This window comes from Lactuca serriola, chromosome 9, assembly GCF_051521515.1.
Source record: "Lactuca serriola cultivar US96UC23 chromosome 9, Lser_US96UC23_V15, whole genome shotgun sequence".
NCBI lineage: Eukaryota > Viridiplantae > Streptophyta > Magnoliopsida > Asterales > Asteraceae > Lactuca > Lactuca serriola.
In genome coordinates, this window is record NC_136416.1 from 66,889,900 (window position 1) to 66,910,586 (window position 20,687).

Below are 20,687 nucleotides of genomic sequence, written 5' to 3' on the forward strand. Positions count from 1 at the left end.
TTCATATTTCTTGTCTTAAACTATATTTCTCAAGTCGAATCTCGTAAGGGTGGATGAAATACCTTTGTAGATGTTCGAGAAGGGGAGGCGGGAGGGTATCTATGAGAACGCCGTCCAATGGTTTCTTAGTACAACTAATTTGTGATGTTTCCAGTTAGGTTATTTCTTTCGACCATTCTACAATTATCTTTTGTTTTATATGCAATAACACTTGTAACATACATGTAATCAACATGTACTAGCTATGTGAGATGAGAATGATGAAAAGAATATCATTTTCGTGGCCTCTGAAAAGTTAAATAATTTTCAAAAATGTATTTGTGATGTCTACCGTTGTTCCCCGTACTTTCATGTGTACATTTTAGCTAATAAATTATTTTCAAATATAATGTTAATAATATTAATTATATGTTTAATTAGTCCTTAGTCATTTGTGACATGTTAACTTTTATTAAATAATATTTGTTTTGTAATTAACAAATAACAATCTTTTTATTATTCTAATAAAAGAATAAGTTTATTATCCTTTTGTTATGTGTCATCCTATTATAGGCGTGTTCGGCACGAAGCGTTTGAGAGCTTCTAGCTTCTAGCGTTTGACAAAACGTTTCATATTGAACAGAAAGTCTCGTTTGACATTACAAGCTTCTAGCATTTAGTTTAAACAAAACGCTTCAAAGCTATTCGCTACCCGCTAGTTTTGTCAAACACGTCCTACATTTTTTATGTATAATTTACGAAAATATCAGTTATTTTAATTAAATTAGTTTACTAATATTTTATTATTTTTCATGAATAAAAACAATAAAAATTTCAAACGTAATGTTAGGATATGGTGGCAGTAAGGTTAAAAGCAGAGACACCTCGTAAATTCCCATGTTTGTTTGTTACATTCTTCCTCTCTCCCATCTGTCGGTTTGTTAATATCATCCTCCCCTCTTCATTGCCTTCCATTGATTAACGAATCAAGGTCCCATAATTCTCTTCTGCTCTTGCTTTTCCGGTGAAGATCCAGTTTTCCGGCCGTCAGACACCGTTGGATCAGTCGGCCCCTTTATATATCACTGCAAATTCTTTATCATGAATCACGAGTAGTAAGTCCCCGATCTCTGTTTTCTCATATCGAATTTAAATCCATTCGCGTGTTAGATCTGCTTCTATTGTTAATTATCAACAATGACTAATCTCTATTGCCATTGTTGTCGATTCGGTTTAATTTAATCGGATCTCATTTCGTGTAATTGCTTAAGCTTTTCATCCTTTTCTCTGAATCAATCGCATCAATTTTAACATTATGTGCTAAAACTCCGTTGATCTTCTCTAATCGCTAGAATTTGAAGTTTGAAAACGGTATATACGTTTGCGAGAATTGCTTAGGGACGTAACGCTATACATCCAATTACATTAGGGTTGTGATTAGTGATGAATTGACAATTGTATTACAGTTATTCGAAATCGATTCAATTCGTCCAAAAACAAATGCTCTTTTTATTGCATGTAACACTTTCCATATCTATTCCAGTGATTACTTGTTCAAGCTTTTGCTGATTGGAGATTCAGGAGTTGGAAAATCATGCCTCTTGCTTAGATTTGCTGTAAGACATAATTCATTAATTCCACCTATTGCTTGATTTGATATTCCATGGCTTCTTATTTCTTGCTTTGATCTCTTTGATACAGGATGATTCATATCTCGACAGCTACATAAGCACAATTGGTGTTGACTTTGTAAGAATCTAATCTTATTTGTATTGTATCCATGATCAGAGTTTATCATGATGAAGATTATAATCTCTCATTCACTCTGCAGAAAATACGTACTGTGGAACAAGATGGAAAAACCATTAAGCTTCAAATTGTGAGGATTTTCTTAATCAAATATATATAAAATAATATTTGTATGAAACTAATGTTGAATATTTATGCAGTGGGATACTGCTGGACAAGAAAGGTTCAGGACAATTACTAGTAGCTACTACCGTGGGGCACATGGCATTATAGTATGCTTTTTCAAAATTCAAATTCTTATCTCTCTCTTTAAGAATTAAAAAATCATAATTTGATAAGAAATAAGTAATAAGTAATAGAAATTGATGATCTTTTATGCAGATAGTTTATGATGTCACTGATCTAGAAAGCTTCAACAATGTTAAGCAATGGTTGAGTGAAATTGATCGCTATGCAAGTGAAAATGTGAATAAACTTCTTGTTGGAAACAAATGTGATCTTGTAGAAAGCAGAGCTGTGTCTTTCGACACTGCTAAGGTACATATTTTATTTTATTTTATTTTATTTTTTTGTAGTCTTGTATTTTAAAAAGAAAGTAAAAATATAATACTCCTCTATTTTGTTTAGGAATTTGCGGATGGAATTGGTATTCCATTTATGGAAACTAGTGCTAAAGATGCTACAAATGTTGAACAGGCTTTTATGGCCATGTCTGCTGATATCAAAAACAGGTACCCCACAAAAGGAATTCATTTTTAACATTCTTGGAAAAATACAATGATGGAATGTAATTACTGATTCCATTCCTTCAAATACACAGGATGGCAAGTCAGCCCGGGTCAAACAACATGAGGCCACCATCTGTGCAGCTTAAGGGGCAGCCTGTCGGGCAGAAGGGCGGTTGCTGCTCAGGTTAATAAATCAAACATTCCAATTTGGTTTTCAAGTTTTTTGCTTTTTGCTTTTTTGCTTTTGATATCATCATTTTCATGTAAGCTATTTGTTTTTTCAAGAGTCTGATTTTTATTAAATGGGTTGTACAAATTGCTGCTAGTTTTCATTTGCTATTCTTTATTCATGGAAGCATTTAGACATAATTTGTATTTTTTTGGAACTATCTTTCAAATAATATACAAAATTCTTGCATATGTGATTTGGACTTTCGGGATTAATATGTTAGGTCTGTTTTGAAAGTGATCAACACTTATGTTTGTTCACCTCATATTTCAAATATGAACTATTCTAGCAACACATAAGAATGCACTATTGTTGTAGGGGGCTCAACATTGAATATTTGACATTTTAACAATCAGATAATTAGAATCGTTTTATATAAACAATTAAAATTAATTAACTCCAACTTGATGTCAAATTAATCGTATAATCCGTCCCAAAACCCCTTATGTGAATGTATGATTGCTTGTTACCTATTGGATTAAAAGAATGAATGGTCATTAGCATAAAATTGCAATCAAGTTCCCAATTACAACAATTTATTTCCATGTGGTAACTTTTATAACTTCCTTACGATCTATTTTGTAACTTTTATACATTCTAGATTCAATACGCTGAAAATAACATCTAATTTTCAATTCATCTACATTCACTTTCTTTCTAATAAAGACAAACGTCACACATTGAAGCCATAATCAATAGGCAACTAAATTTTCACTTGTTTTCATCTGGACACGAGTTGTTAATTCATATTCTCCTTTAACTTTGACATATAACATCAATTCACTTAAAATTTCCACATTAAATAAACCATTGATATCAACCCAATTCAGCATCAGTCTAATTGGATTATTAGATCCCTCTTCATCAAAAACTACAGCTGTTAATTTAATTCATCAAAAACCTTGATCAGAACAATACATAAGTTGGGGATTTGGCTTACATCAAAACAACCTATCAAACACAAGGGCTCAATTTATGTTGACCCGTGCAAATCTCAGCCACCATGGTCTGGGTCTGGTTCCGGTTCCAGCAGTCCTAATGCTCATCCTTAGTTATGTGTCATCTTATTAGGTCTTGTAATTAATGTCATGCCCCTTGTCAACCTATTGATTCTTCATTTCAAATTTTAAATTCTCATTCTAATTACATTAAATTAACTAGGTGTGAGACCCGTATGTTATACGGGTTAGATAAAACAAAAAAATTAAATGTAAAGGTTTAAACAAAAAATTATTTAAATTTGAAATTTAAAATTTGAATTTAAAAGGAAAGATATTCAATAGTATATGAGTTGTAATATTGTAATTTAATTATTATTTTCAATTAAGGCAATTATTAATTGAGGTGTAAATATGATGTGTTAATTAAGAAAAGATAAACAATGAGAAAATGACAAATGTAAAAAAACATTTATTCAAAATTACCAAAAAATGACATGTGTCCAAGTTAATGAGAAAGTGACATCTGGCAAAATTCTTTTCATTTATTAGGGAGGATAACATAACATTAGAATAAAAAATAAAAAATAAAATTAATGCAGATTATAAGGTGATATAATTTAACGTATTTATTTGAATCACTAAAATATATCTTAATTGGTAATTCATTTAAAATAGTTAATTAATAATTTTGAGTTTACTATGAAAATTTAATTAATTTTGTAACTATGGTTCCCACAGGTTATAAACTAGTACCTTCATCCCATCATAATTAAGTTCAATAATAAAATACAATAAATGCATTTCGTTTTTATTTCTCAACCAATAAATATAATAATTCCGGCCTATGTATTAATCTTTTTCTTTTGAACATTTGTGCTTTTGTGTATTATATAAATCAATTGAAAACATGGATAGACACTCTTTAGCCCCAAAATGTCATTTCTTTATAGTATTTAAAAGCCTTAATACATTTGATATGTATTCATAATTTTTACAGATATTACATATATTCTTGATTAAAGGATGATATTAGTTATAAATCATAATCTAACACTTTTACTTATCGTCAGTCATTAGATATGATGTTTTTATGGCATACAGTTTGCTGATTATTCTTGAGATATTAAATATATTGCCACACATGTTAAATGATAACAAGTAGATTAAAACACTATTAAAGAAAATTAAACGTGATACATGTCATCATTTGATATGGGTAGGAGGATGGTAGAAAGAAATTATAGAAGGATATTTAATTTCTCTTCTATAAAAAATGGTTTCACAAACTACTTCACTACAAAAAACTAATCCGGAGTAATCATATTCTTGTGGGGTTTCACATAGTAATTCACTTCAGAAAACATTTTTAGACTTGGTGATTTTGATGATATAAGTGATATTAGTGGGTTGTTTAGTTAGTATAATGTTAGATAGGTTTGATAACAGTTATTTGGAAAACATTTGGTCAATAAACGAGTTATTAACTTTAATTTTGTTTTCGTATAGAAACCCTAGTTTTTGGTTATTGGGAATTTTATACTAGATTATCTTGTTTTTGTTATAAATATGTTTATATTGAAGTGTATCTATCTCAAGTTTGGTAAAAGATTAGAGTTGTATAACATAATCAACAATAATTTGTGTGTTTTGGGTTCGATAGTGTGTTAATGTAGAAAATCCACCATATTATTATAGTTCTTCATTTTTGGTGCAATCTAAATTTTTATATTTGTTTAAACCATGGAAGAGTATTAATGTATATTCTTCTTGATCCGTTGGCTAGAAGACCCCACGGCTAGATTCTTTTGTATTATATTCTTCTTTAATAATATAATTAAATTGTTGAGAATCAATTTAATTATACTATTTCATATAATTTGTTATTAACAATTCTTACAACTACCAACATTTGATGTGACATGATGAATAATAATTTTAACAACTTTAACTAATGTTTATATTTAATAAGTCGCAACTTTAAATATAAATAAATTCTAGCCTACTAGATTCAGTGGTGTATGATGAAGAGGATGATTCATTCATGGCATATTTTATTTTCTGTGTTCTGTCTGGGTCCGGGCTAACCCGCTATCCTACCCCCATGAACGGCCCAACTTTCTTTCTTTTCATTTTCATTTTGCAAACATTTAATTTGTTTTACAAATTTGGTCAACATTTTTTTTTTAATTTATTTTACAAATTTGGTCACATAACTTTATCTTTTTATCGTTTTGATCCACTTTTAATTTGTTTATAAATTTAGGCCATTTTTTTTAAAAAAAAAAAAAAAATCGCCAATTTTTTCTTTTAATCATTTTGGCTCGATTTGAACTTGTTTTACAAATAGGTCCATTTTTTTAAGAAAAATTTGGACAACAAAATTAGTTTTTATAAATGATATTTTTATAATTTCCTTTATATCTTTTTATGAATTTATTTTTACATAATTAGTTTTTTTTTACATATCTACTAATTTGTTTTACACCTTTGTGTTTTGAAATTACCTTATCTGTAGTAGTTACTTTGGATATTTGTTTTATGTATTTTTTTTACATATTTATTTTAATCTTAAATGGTGTGTCACTAACCAAAGTTATTTATTTATTTATTTTTATCATGAACGAGCTACATACCCCTTCAAATTTCCATCAAATTTAATATGTTGGTAATCCGTCTGAAATGGTTTTAATGATGGATTTACCACAAATCAGTTATAAACCATTTTAAAATGTTGATGGAGTTGAGTATCCACTAATATATGAAACCCCTAAATCTTTTTTTTTTCTTGATCCACAGCTCCTGATTTTTATGTATAATCAATTAATAATCATAATGTCTATATCTCAATTTGGAAACTAGTTATAACTTATAATGTGTAATATTTCTAGGGTTCCTATGTATTGTTGGGATGCACCCATAGTTGTTATGACTAATAAAATTTTCTTACTTTATCTAATTTGTTGACGAAAACGCTTGTCAACTTAACGACATTTATTTAACAAAGCTATTTTGAGATGAAATAACCCAATCGAAAAATCAATGGGCTGAAATTGCCGATTGTATAATAATAAACGGACGAAATTTGAAGTTTACAGAAGTCATCTAGAACATGACGTCATCAGATACGGTAGTTTATACATTCATCACGTGATTAATTTAATTTTCTAAATAATATATTTGTTTTCTTTTCTTGGTCTCAACTTGTCCACTTGCAATTTCCAACCATATGAACCTTCATTGATGGTTCCTGTGGCCCACATTAATATCTTTAATTACAAATCTGTCCTTCAAGTTTTGTTTACTTTTTAAGATGTTATTGTTTAATTTGTTTTTATACAAATGAAAATCAGTTTTTATTTTGGTCATTGCATTTATAATCTTTTAGATTATTGCTAGATTTTAACATTGAAAGTAAACTTTTGGCTCTTCAAATCCTTCTCAACCTTATCCACGAACTCATATGCACCAATAGTGCTATATGCATCGGTTTATTTAGCTCTAGTGACATTTAAGTTAAAGTTGATGAATCCTTATATTTTGCAACATATTGCTTTGGATTCTTGTACTTTGGCTAGTTTCTCGGTGGTTTCTTTTTTCTCTTATTGATAGTTCGCTATTCTAAAACTACCTAAGAAACAACAAAGTGAAATATTAGAAAATAAATAATTAAATGTAATGGTGTATGTATAAATGCCATCCATGCACGTTCCTACATATAGATTTTTACTTTCTTACCACTAATGCAAGAACGTGGGAACAATTAAATAATAATGTAGATACATAGTTGTGTGAATAATGATTAAATAGGAAGTCTTTTTGAGCAACAACATAACGACGATTATTCTATAAATATATCCCGTCCTAAAAAAACATAACCTTGATTATTAACTGCAGAATGAAACAAATATAGTAACCAATGTACTCTTAACATCCAAAATTACCTTTAGAGTATTTTCCTAATAATCAACATGAGTTTTGCTGATGATTTTAATGCCACCAAATGATTTTAGTATAATAAAATTTATAAGGTTACCAACGAGAGCTCAAATCTTGATTATCTTCGACAAGTTTTAGGAGGCGCATAATGAGCATTTAATATTGATTTTAATATGTTATCTTTAGTAATCAGAATAGTTCCAATTCATATAAATCTCTTGTTTGTGATTTATTATTTGTGTCCTAATTTGAAATTGTTTCTTGAAGGATTATCCTCATAATTTTGTGATACCCAAACATAAGGTTGAAATATCATATTCGGAAAGTGTTTTACACGATTCTTGAAACAATCTAGGAAACATCTTGGTTCCATGAATGCTCCTATTCCTTCCAAACCCAAACAAGTTTCGCGTTGCATGACAACTTACTAGGTTCGTGTGCAAGTAGTCATGTCGTATTTGTAATTAAGGAATAATGATTTTTTTCCCAAATTAAGGATGTTATCAAACATGCATTAGTAATTAGTTATAATGAAAAGAATATGATAAAACTAGAATTCGAATATTGAAATTGAGTTGTCAAAAATTTTGTCAAACATTCTATATGACACCCTAAAACGTATATAGAAATAACTATTTTAGATAGATAATAATACAAAGACTTTGAATGTAACTTTTCATAAAATAATGAATATTCATCGGGCATGGTCAAACTATTACACGACAAATGGCTTATTACAATTGAGATCGTGATGAAATATTTGGAAATATGGTTTAAAGAATCTCATACATGGTTACATTTCTTATGTAAGATTGGATTTGTTTTATTTTTTTTTTTGGAAAGTTCATAAATCACAAAGCAAGAGTCTTCATATGAAACCAACATAATAAAATCGAAAAAGATGTTGTGATATAAATCACTCGTCGTGAACTATAATATCAACTTTTTATTGAAAATGAGGAGAGTACGTACTTGCGTAATTTTTTTTACCAAACATACATCGTTATAAACATGGCCAATATTTAAGTCATTAAGTGTAAATACATGAAATCCTTTGCTTTCCATGGATTTGTTGCATAATCTCATAGATATTACTTAACCTCTCCCCTAGCAAAAAAATTAATCAATCACAATTACGATCTTTCATATGTTCTCGTAGACATTACTTAATCACTCCTCTAGCAATAAAACTTTACAAAATTGTCCTATATCGATCTAAATCAAATCCCAAAATTTTAAGCATTGTGTCATTATACACATCTCAAGTTGAAGATGAGGTTTAATATAATTCAACCTCATCAAATATAATTATTCCAATTTCCATAGAAGATGTTATTCTTGAAGGATAAATGGGAAAATTCTATTTTTTTGTTTGCTAATTCACCAAAATAGACAAATGACTAAAATGAATAACAAATATGTGTTTGTGGACCATATGTGTAAAAGAACATGACTTAATTGATGGAATGTTCATATTGGAATTTGTAGTGGACCATTGTTGTACTTTTACTATATCATTTCTTAGGTTACCATATTACCCCCCGAGTTCGTAACCTCCCGTCATTATATAAACCCCTCGTTATCCTCTTTCTTCAAAAGTTCTTCTTTCAAGTCTTCTCTCATCTACTTATCTTAATCCATCAAAAATCAAAATACCCTCTTATTAAAATCCCAAAATCACTCACAATGATGCAAACAGAAGCATTTCCGGCGACATATCCCGGCGAACTACCAGTATTTTGCCGGAGCATCAGTTTCAGCAGCCTCATGCCATGTTTAACGGAAAATTGGGGTGATTTACCGTTGAAGGTGGATGACTCTGAGGATATGGTGATATACGGCTTCTTACGTGACGCTGTTACAGCTGGGTGGACGCCGTTTAACTTCTCGGCTAAAGAGATAAAAGCCGAGTCAATGGAAGAGACGGCGCCGGCGTCAAGTACAGACCATCTCCAATCATCAGAAGTGGCGGCGCCGGTGGAGGAAACTGCTGCAACTACGGCGACGGTGATTGCGCCGGCTAAGGGAAAGCACTACAGGGGGGTTAGGCAACGGCCGTGGGGGAAGTTTGCGGCGGAAATAAGAGACCCTGCTAAAAATGGAGCGAGAGTTTGGCTCGGGACCTATGAAACGGCGGAGGAAGCGGCGATTGCATATGATCGAGCGGCGTATAGGATGCGTGGCTCGAAGGCTTTGTTAAACTTCCCACACAGAATCGGCTTGAATGAGCCGGAGCCAGTTAGAGTGACGTCAAAAAGGAGGTCGCCGGAGCCGTCAACATCTTTATCATCGGCTTCTGAGAGCGGTTCACCAAAAAGAAGAAATACTAAAGTAGAGCCAGAAGTACAAAGCCGATCATTAAATGAGTTTAAACATGAATAGTTGAATACTAAATGCCACGTGGCATTGAAGAATGAATACATTTCTTATTGCAACTACTGGACCAGGGACCCACAAAAGATCCGACCCGGGAGTCGGAGTGGGAGAGTGTAGCAATTAGGAAACTTGAAATGCCGAAATTGCCCTCCAAATGGGAAAGTGAAATGATTCCTCTCCTTGGCTATTTGAAAAGGTGTGAAGCATTATGGGATTTGCACCAATGGCTACAATGGGAATTGGTTATCTACAAGTTCTTGGATTAAATATTTCAAAAAAGAGAATGGCAAATATCATAATGACAAAAGTGCATATTAAAATATATAAAAGATAGATTTTGTAGAGATGTGTTTGTAATAGATTATATATGAATGTTGAGAAAAAATAATATATATATTCTTGAATGAGTTTGATATATGAGTAGACGAACTAACAATTATTTTGGTTGTTACATAACCATTTACACTTGATTTTGCCTCAATGTTTAACCTCAAATACATACATGCTCCATACAGTATATTCATGTTTTAATTGGAGTGTCTGGTTGCAGAATCCAACAATGTTTTAATTTTGTTGTTTGATAGCTTATAGTTAGTTTTTCCTCTCGGTTTATATATATATATATATATATATATATATATATATATATATATATATATATATATATATATTCATGTTTTAATTGGAATGTCTGGTTGTAGAATCCAACAATGTTTTAATTTTGTTGTTTGATAGCTTATAGTTAGTTTTTCCTCTCGGTTTATATATATATATATATATATATATATATATATATATATATATATATATATATATATATTCATGTTTTAATTGGAATGTCTGGTTGCAGAATCCAACAATGTTTTAATTTTGTTGTTTGATAGCTTATAGTTAGTTTTTCCTCTCGGTTTATATATATATATATATATATATATATATATATATATATATATATATATATATATATATAAAAGTATTACTCATAACTTTTGTTGTTATAAACAATAAACATTAAGAAAAAATCATCTTAATAAGAAATAAGATCATTTTGATCATGTACAAATAAGACATAAGATCACAACGGATTATTATGGTTGTGCCCTGTCTAACTCAAGACGAAATTGATAAGATGATGATGTTCTAGAAAACTTCTTGCAACTTATGACGTTCGATTTCAAGTTGAATAGACGATTCTTTGATGACCGACTATATAATAAAATTACAGAGATGAGATGGGGATTGTAATGTGATTAGGATTGTTTCACTTATACAATCTTAAAATCGTAAGATCGTAAGATTAAAATCGATATTTTAATAACTTTGGTAAAGCCAAACATAAAATCGCCACTTCTTTTTTACTTTAAAAAAAGAAAAAAAAAAACAGATGGTTAGCAGTTTAGAATATTTCCACAAACATTGCCCTTACTTTTAGAACCTTCACCCAAACTTCCTACACTTTTAAGCTTTTAAGAAAAAAATACATTTTATGTCATGCATATGTTGCTTTACAACAACAACAAAAAATAATAATAATAAAAAAAATAAACAAAAAAAACCCTTACAAAAGCCGTTCTCTTTACAAGTTGTTGCTTACTTGCTTACGTTGATTCCAGGTGTATCATCATTTATTCCAGGTGTATCATCATTGTTTATCAGTGGGTTAAGCACACACAACTCAAGTATTGTATGTTATATGCAAAAATTATCGTTAGAAATTAGGGTTTTGTCTCAGGTTTTCAAGAATCCTATGAATTTACTTTCCATATTAATATCTCTCTTATATATTTGGGTTAACAATAAATTCTATTTGCTAATGACTTAAAGGAATGTTTTTATTTATTTTTTGTTTTAGTCGCATAATATTAAAATGAATGTTACATTTCGTAAGAGTTCCAAATAATGGAAGTATGTGTATGTATACTAATCTATCCGAAAAATAGATAAGGACAACAAACACGACACAGACAAATATATAAACAACTTTTAGGCAGCCTGAGAGTTCCATTTTGGTTGTTAGACAACTTGAGCAAGAGGTATAATATATACTTATGAACTCGGAAAAACGTTTTCTCATTAACAAGGGAAATACATATAAACACAGATTGACTGCCACAAGAATAGGAAACTACAAAAGAAAAAGGAAACTATAGCAAATTAGGATTTGACATTGATTATATACAATAATTCAAATAAATTCAAAATTATTGATGGGAAAGGGAATCGGGTTTAATATTCACCCGCAAGATGGACGACCAACAAAGAAGTCCAATCTTGGACATAAGAGTATCATAACGATGTTTAAGGAGGGGTTTAGTGAGGGCATTCACAAGGTGATCATCACATGCAATGGGAGTAACCCGTATCGAACCGGCTTGAACCTTTTCTCGAACAAAATGAAAGTCTAATGCTAGATGTTTCACTCCGAATGAAAAAAATGGGTTTGCCAAGTAGTGTGTAGCACTTAAATTCTCACAATAAATAGTTGGAGTGACAAGGGATTGATAGCCAAGCTCAGAAAATAAGGACATTAGCCATTGTACTTCGATAGTTGTGGAGGTGACTGCACCAAGAGATTGCATTTGAGCCAAGGTAAACAATATAACCGGTTGTGCTTTTGTAAGTTAGTATGTCACCTGCCCAATCAACGTCTATATAGGGATGAAGATGTAGTGAAGAGTTGTAACATGCTCTACAGGGGTTTGTATTTCAGATGATGGATCTGTACTGGAAGCTTTCGTGAGAACACAACACAGAAGAATCATTAAAGGACGTCCGGGTGTTCTCCCGGGACATCACTCCGACGATCAAGTTAGTTTGCTGAGAGAGGTAATTTTAGGGTAATATTCATGAGAGAGAAGATGGATCCCTTCCTTGAGGCAGAAGATATCCTTTTATACCTGTTACTAACAGATCGTGGGGAACTCGTCCAATGGGTGTGAGACATGGCCTCCTTTGACTGGGAGGTTCAAGCCCACGTTAGCTAACTGCCTGGTGACGTCAGGTCTGGGCGTCACCTAAGCTTCATGTCACGTCCTGATTGTTCGTGAGTGAATGAGAAGATCACGGGAGATATTCGTCCCTCGAATATGGAAACAAACTGCTACCCCGATGCTGGACTACTTGGGCCAAGGTCGAGCCTTGGCCAAGGTCCTGACGAGATAACATCTCGTTTATGCTTTCCGTTACATTTAACGTGGCCGTTCATGGTAACGTTAACAATAACAAACCATGGTTCATCGTCCCATGCAAGTAGCATAGCAATCTCTTTAGTGCAGCCCAATGAGTGTCAGTCAGTTTATGCATGAATTTTGAAAGTTTGATGACTGTAAATGCAACATTAATACGTGTAAGACAAAAATATTCTAAAGCTCCTACAACAACACGATACTTGAAAGACCCCAACTTTCGTATTTCTGAAAGACCCAAACTTTCATACTTCACAATATTATTACTCCAAAACATGTTACTTGCATATTCATAAAATCAATATTTTACATTGATAAAGAGGTTACAAACTATTGGATACAAACCGACTATTACAAAGTGTTATATAATACATAACTACCCAGTATATTGTAATTTATACAAACATAGGCTGAAGTACAAAAGTATTATTACAAACTATTCTAAATCTTTCAACAGTATATGATCATAATGGTTACTTATCACATGCAATTGTTAAACAATGATAGGGTAAGCGGTGACGGTTAATGAGTTCAATAATAGATACAATATAACGTTATGCTGTAACGCCCCATCTCTGGTATGTTGTTCCTGTGGCATTTATTTAGAAGTTTTATTGAGGGACTCGGCGAGTCTATGGCCTGACTCGTCGAGTGGGGTCGAGTTTTCGAGCACGTGTTAGTCGGCGACTCGGCGAGTCCATATTCGGGACTCGGCGAGTCTGCCTGCCTGGAAGAAACCCTAAATCCCCGGGTTGCTCACTATTTAAGCAATGCTTTATGCCCCAAACCCGCCTCCTTCACCCTCAGAGAGCTGTGAGAAAACCCTAATACATCCCTTATTTGCTTTAAGTGCTTTTGTGTGGATTTTGAAGGCTTGAAGAAGAAGAAGAAGAAAGGAGCAAAGAGAAGAGGTGTGGAGCAAAGATCCAAGGGCAAAATCAGAGTTCATTGAGGTATTTCTCGGATTCCTTCTGTTTTATGCTTTAGATCTTCATTAGAACTCTTCTAGGACTAGTTTGATGCATTTTCTAAGCCCTATAGTTGTATGGATGCCTTTTTGGGTCGAGATCTCCTTAGATCTGTTCATTTAGGAGTTGTAGAGCCCGGATGTATTGCCTTTTTGGAGATGCCTTGCATAAGAACCCTAGATCTAGCCTTTATTATGCTTTTTGAGCCTTATTATCTTCTTGGTCGCTTTTGGGCACGTAAAGATAGAATCTTTACGTGCTAATCGAGTTAAGGAAGCCCAGACCTACAAGTTTCAGCCGCTGGATTCAAGCAGAATCGAGTTTAGAGTAGCTGCATGGCTATGACTCGACGAGTCGGAAGAACGACTCGGCGAGTCAAGTCGCGAGTCCCGTTTTTTCCCCTTTTTGAGTAATGTCGAGTGGAAGCCTGTGAGTAGTAGAGTGGACTCAGTGAGTTGGAGGGCAGACTCAATAATGGAGGGACTCGACGAGTTGTTCATACAACTCGGCGAGTCCAAGGCAATCTTCTTAGCTCAAGAACAACTCGTCGAGTTGTTCATATGACTCGGCGAGTCGGATGTAGATTGTCTAAGTTCTTGGATCGAGAGGGTACTCGTCGAGTCGATGCCATACTCGACGAGTAGCCACGAGTAGGGTTGAGAAGTGAGACTAGAGACTCGGCGAGTTGGTGGCCCAACTCGGCGAGTCAGGTCAACTGTGGGTTGACTTTGACCAAGAGAGTTGACTTTGACCAAGGGTAAAAGAGTCATTTTACCCCAGTGCAGTGTTTAGCATTGATTGAGTGTGTTTATGGAATTGTAGCCGGGGAGATATCGGAGCAGCAGCAGTTAGCTTCCAGAGACACACACGCAGCAGCCAGTTCACGAGGTGAGTTTCCTTCCAGTAGGAACGGGTCTAAGGCCACAATGCCGGCCCGTTTAGCTAGCAGTAGTTTCCGGACTTCGGTTCGTTGTAGTAGTTAGTATGTTTGATGCCTTCGTGACTCAGACAGGGTTATGTGTTTATGTTAGTTGATATGTTTATGCTATGTTCAGTCAGCTTCGGACTTCGGTCCGATGTAGGGGACAGAGGTCCCAGTCAGCTTCGGACTTCGGTCTGATGTAGGGGACGTAGGTCCCAGCCAGCTTCGGACTTTGGTCCGATGTCCCAGTCAGCTTCGGACTTCGGTTCGATGTAGGGGACAAAGGTCCCAGTCAGCTTCGGACTTCGGTCCGATGTTCCAGTCAGCTTCGGACTTCGGTCCGATGTAGGGGGCAAGGCCCCAGTTAGCCCGGACTTCGGTCCGATGTAGTGGGCAAGGCCCAGTATGTGCTTTATATGTTATTGTGTGGTATGTGGTAGTTTGGGGGAGCTCACTAAGCTTCGTGCTTACAGTTTCAGTTTTGGTTTCAGGTACTTCCGCAAGCAAAGGGAAGAGCTCGGGATGATGGCATCGCACACACCACAGCTTCAGTTTTGTCCTGGGAGTTCATTTAGTTTTCTTGATATGTTTGGATATAGTTGTGACACAATTTTTCTCATAGTATTTTATTATGGTTTTTGAAACACGCAGTATATGGTTTTATTATGTGATACTTAGTCTCGTGGTTTTTGTTATAATAAAAATCGAAATTTTTGGGTGGTGTTTTTGGGTCGTTACATATGCCATATATATATATATATATATATATATATATATATATATATATATATATATATATGGCAGAAGCAAGGAGAAACAAGGAGCAACGAAGGCATATGTGAATCATGTGTTAAACTTTCCATATCAATCAATGACTTGTTTCAAAGGTATACAATCAATGAGACATAACAATTTCCATACTTGATATATATCAATAAAGCTTTGGCCCAAATGGCACAGAAGACATAAGATTTCTGATTAACATCTAGGTAGATTTCAGGCTTATAGCCCTGTCTAACCATTTGCCAATGCCATAGAATAGAAGTCATTCTCTTACGGAGACATGCTCTACATGGCCAGAGGTTACGTACCAGTACCAATGTGAATCTAAGTCCTTTCACTGATCACATGGTCAAAGGTATTACTTTTGCTATAAAAATAGCGAATAAAATAACACGAGAAAAATAACTCGGAATAATAACACTGAAAAGCACATAGCACATATAAAACATAACATACAATTGTTCCTATATATTAACCTCACCTTGAATTAAACAGGGGTCAAAATAGTAATTTGGGCAGCACTTCGGCTTTAAATATGACTTTCTATGTTGAAAACCGGGAGCTTAATTGAAAACCGGGTACTGCGAAGGTAAGGCTTCAAAACCGAAAAGATAAACTTTGTGGGCTTCACAGGCACTTCGGGACGTATTCCGGTCTTTAAAAACGATACCGGGGCTTCGGGGGATATGGAAATAGTCAAAATATGGAAAAGGGGCCAAAAATGGCAATTTCTTAAAAAAATCCAAGAAGGCTCGCAACCTTCTATTTATAGGGAGGAGGGTCGGCCGAGAAGGGTGAGTCAGCGAAGGCAGGTGGCAACGAAGGAGAGAGACACACGGAAGGTGCGAGGTTCGGACACGCGTATCATGTGAGGGCTAGATAGGCCTGCGAAGGCGTCTTACGAGCTGTCTTAGACGGCACCTAGGACGCGAGGCGCGTTGTATGCCCAATGGACCTCGGCTTCAGAACAATCAGCGATGGACACGGGGGAGGACACGGGTTAGCTTCGCATGTGAGGCGATGTGGCTGAGTGCTGACCATGTGAAAATTTCCGATATTATCCACTTATTTCTCGGTTTTTGAGCCAAAATCTTCTAAAATCCATAACTTTCGCATACGGGCTCCATTTTTGACGTTCTTTATATGCACGCGTAGGTAAAATTACGCTCTAGAATTTTCGTCTAGACTTCGTCGGCTAATTTTGACTTTAATTTTTATATTATTATTTTTAACAGACCGGGACAGGAAAATCCGTTAAAAATTGATAACTTCTTCATCCGACATCCGTTTTCGTCAGAATTTTTACCGTTGTACTACCAATGACGAGACCTTCAATTCTCGTTCAGGTTGTGTCGGCTAAAAATCACCTGATCTAAAATTCGAGTTTTTAGCTGTCTACTGCTAAGTTGAAACTTCGAAAATTCATAACTTCCTCATACGAAGTCAGATTTTGGCGTTCTTTTTATCAAACTTCTCGGTTTACCGAATACTACGACTTTCATTTAGATTACTAAGGCTAAAAAGTAGTTTATCAAAAACTCACTATTTATGTCATTCGGTGTCGTGCCGGTTTTGTCGCGAATCTTCGATTGGTCATAACTTCTTCGTTATAACTCGGATTTCGATGAGATTTTCGTCTAAATGTTTCTAACGAGATTATCTACAACTTTCAATAATAAAATTTTACTTATTCCAAATTTTATATTTTCGTTAAATTTCACTATTTGACATTTGATTGGAATCTCATAAGACTTCCAATACTTTCTGAATGATTCTAAGCATAGTTTTACTTCAATTCTAGCAAAAACTATCTGTTAGAACTCAACATTCAAATTCACATAATATTTCATAGTATTATTTACTTAAAACACGATTTCAAAACGTGTATGTTACAATACTCGGTTGGGTCAGTCGGTTTATGCATGAATTGTGAAAGTTTAATGACTGTAAATGCAACATTTGGATGTGTAAGAGAAAGATATTGTAAAGCTCCTACAAAAGCACAATACTCGATTGGGAAATCAAGTGTTGTGTCAACTGTTTTGTATAGAGTTTCAGAACTGGACATTGGTGTGGTCATTGGTTTATAATCTTTCATGTTTTCTCGTTTTAGAAGGTCGGGAATGTATTTTTTGGGAAAGAAAAAGAACATGGCTATGAGGAATGACTTCAACACCAAGGAAGTATGAAAGAGTGCATGGCTCTTTAAGAGAGAATCTGGAAGCAAGAGCAATGAAGAAGTCGTTGATATTGGATGTGTTTGGGTTAGTGATGATTATATCAACATAGACAAGGATGAATATAGGAGAGGAGCTTGTACGATTTATAAAGAAATAAAGATCCGATATAGTTGGTTTTAAATAAACATAAAGAATGTAATGTTTCAACTCATCATACTAAGCTCGCGAGGCTTGAAGAATGCCAAATATAGCCTTATTAAGCTTGCATACGTGATTGGGAAAAGATGGGTCGACAAATCCTGGTGGGTGTGGCATGTAGACGAATTCAGTAAGAGTACCTTGGAGGAAATCATTATTTATATCCGGACGTAATGGATAAGTAGATGAGATATCTAAAGTAAGAATTAAGCACAAGGTAACGGGTTTTATGATGATATTGAATGTCTCGACGTAGTCTAAGTCAGGACGTTGGTGAAAACCTTTAGCTACAAGGCAGGCTTTAAGTCTACCAACAGACCCATTTGATTTGAATTTAGTTCGATAAATCCATTTTCAACCCACTAAATTTGGTGTTGAATTAGATGGAACATGAGACCAGGTTTGATTTCTTTTGAGAGCGTCAAACTCTTCTAGCATCGCTTTTCGCCATAATGGTTTTTTGAGAGCTTGAGTTATACAAGATGGTTCGGGAACAGAAGTAGTGGTGGTGTGATATAGGATGTAATTGGAGTTATGGTACTTTGGATTGTATTTCCTAATGGTACATGTTTGATAGGGGTTGATGGTAGATGTGGGTTTGGAGGTAGGTGTTATTAAATAGGGTTTGTCGGCGTGGAATGAGCTATTAAGGGAGGTTCTACGGGTGTAGATGGAGTTGATAATGCAAACAATTTTTTAAGAGGGTATAATGGCTGGTGAAGAGAGCAGTTGAATATTTAGGGCTAACCAAGTGTCTGAATTAGGAGATACAGGCGTGAGACATTTGACTAAGGATTCATAAGGAAAAATATGCTCTTCAAAGTGAACATAGTTGGAAGTGTATGTTTTGTTTTTTGAGGGATTCGGTAAGCAATAAGCACTTTGAGATGAAGAGTAGCCCACAAAGATACATAGTTTTGAACGAGGAAATAGTTTGTGGTTCGAGTGTAATATCTTGATATTGATGTGTTTTCATTTCATTTCAGACCTTGGATGAGAATTAATTGCAATTTGGACCAAAATGGCATTTTCGTAAATATTGTGTAACACCCTATTTCAGATCGTTTTCATTTCAGGGTGGTGATCAAGGATTGGGTATTAGCAGGTTTAGAATCCTTCAAGAAGTTAGTTTTGGGCTCATTTGGAGGTGGGTGATATATATTGGATGATTTGGGTATTCGGTTTGTGTTTTGGAGTAAAAGGGGTATTTCAGTAATTTGTCAGCTTGGGCTTCTATGGAAATGGATGTTTGATCGGGATATTATAAGACGGGTACGAGTTGATTAAAGCATGGAGCTTCTCGTTACCTTTTCATGGATATTTGGATCGTTGGAATTGGATATGTATCGAAGAAGTTATGGTCTTCAGAATGTGTAGGGTTTTAAGGGAAGTCCAAGTACGCAGGACGTACAAGTGCGAAGGGTGGTACGCAAGGCATAGTTCAGGGTACGCGTAGCGTATTGTGAAGGTTGTGTCGGGGGTGTGGAAACTCGTATGCTAGATGTATGAGGTGTACACGGGACATCTGAAGGTTAGAGGAAAACCTTATTATTTGGTATTGGACCCTATATAAACACATGTAGTGCTTAGGGCTGGCCTCTTTACCAGCCTCCAAGTCCCCAAAACCCTAGAAATAGTCCTTTAGCCTTCAAGATGGTATTTTGAGCTCATGGTGTTCATTCTTGGTGTGTTTGGTCCATTTCCAAGAAGATGGAGTATGGTGCAAGGATGGGGATCAAGGAAGAGCTTATGGATATGGATTTTGGGCTTCATTTCCAGCATGTTCGAGGTAAAAAGCTATGAACTTGATCATGGATGTCTTAAACCTAACATGTGTGAGTTTTTGGTTCATTTTGGTCCCATTGATGAGATCTCATGAGTTCATATCATTTCTAAAGCTTAGAGTTACCACTCTTGGTATTATTTTGGTCCTTGAGTCATAAAGTTGCCATTTTTGAGATCTAGATCCATTCATGCACAAATTAGGGCCATTTTCATGGAAGTAAAATTATATATTTTGAGTTTGGGTTCATTTGGGGTATGTAAAGTCACCAAGTCAGTGACTTTATCGGTCTAGACGTTGATTAGGACTCAGATCTGTGGTTTGGACCTTTGGGCTAAGCATTAAGTGCTTAATGGAAAAAGTTGGTTTAAGTACATTGGGCGTACAAGTCTGTATGCGCAGCGTACAAGCCATCAAGCATGTACGCACAACGTACAACTGAGTACGCCCTGTGTACTCAGTCAGAATAGGCTTTGCACCTTTGGGCCTCGGTTTGGGCCATTTCATGGACCTAGTTGCTTTGGGACTTCGTTGGGCATCTGAAACCAGGATTTTGGATTAAGGTAATTATTGGGATTTAGGGTAAGGCCCATTGGAGGGGTCTGGGCCTAATTTGGAAAATTGGTCCATAATTGGGCCTTAGTTGGTTATTTGACTTTTGGGCCCTTCAGGTTATGAGTCGGGCCTTGCTCTTGGACCAATTTGGATTAGGGATAAAATGGTCTTTTTA

At 34.6% G+C, this 20,687-nt stretch overlaps 2 protein-coding genes across 2 annotated transcripts; both read left to right on the top strand.

The window, feature by feature from the left end:
- Positions 1-878: 878 nt before the first annotated feature.
- On the top strand, positions 879-2,876 carry LOC145073119 (ras-related protein RABD2a-like). Its single transcript, XM_079019682.1, has 8 exons — positions 879-1,094; positions 1,523-1,595; positions 1,681-1,728; positions 1,811-1,858; positions 1,929-2,000; positions 2,110-2,265; positions 2,356-2,459; positions 2,549-2,876. Exons 1-8 carry the CDS (start codon positions 1,081-1,083, stop codon positions 2,643-2,645), a joined length of 612 nt encoding a protein of 203 aa, XP_078875808.1. The 5' UTR covers positions 879-1,080; the 3' UTR covers positions 2,646-2,876.
- Positions 2,877-9,147: 6,271 nt separating this feature from the next.
- Positions 9,148-10,342, top strand: LOC145073321 (ethylene-responsive transcription factor 2-like). Its single transcript, XM_079019869.1, has one exon. It carries the CDS (start codon positions 9,249-9,251, stop codon positions 9,942-9,944), a length of 696 nt encoding a protein of 231 aa, XP_078875995.1. The 5' UTR covers positions 9,148-9,248; the 3' UTR covers positions 9,945-10,342.
- Positions 10,343-20,687: the final 10,345 nt, after the last annotated feature.

Bases quoted from the DNA above. Each gene is read 5' to 3' on its own strand.
- LOC145073119 (XM_079019682.1), top strand. The intron at 2,266-2,355 runs GTACATATTTTA...TATTTTGTTTAG, and splicing joins TGTCTTTCGACACTGCTAAG to GAATTTGCGGATGGAATTGG. The intron at 2,460-2,548 runs GTACCCCACAAA...TCAAATACACAG, and splicing joins TCTGCTGATATCAAAAACAG to GATGGCAAGTCAGCCCGGGT.
- LOC145073321 (XM_079019869.1), top strand. From the start codon at position 9,249: ATGATGCAAACAGAAGCATTTCCGGCGACATATCCCGGCGAACTACCA.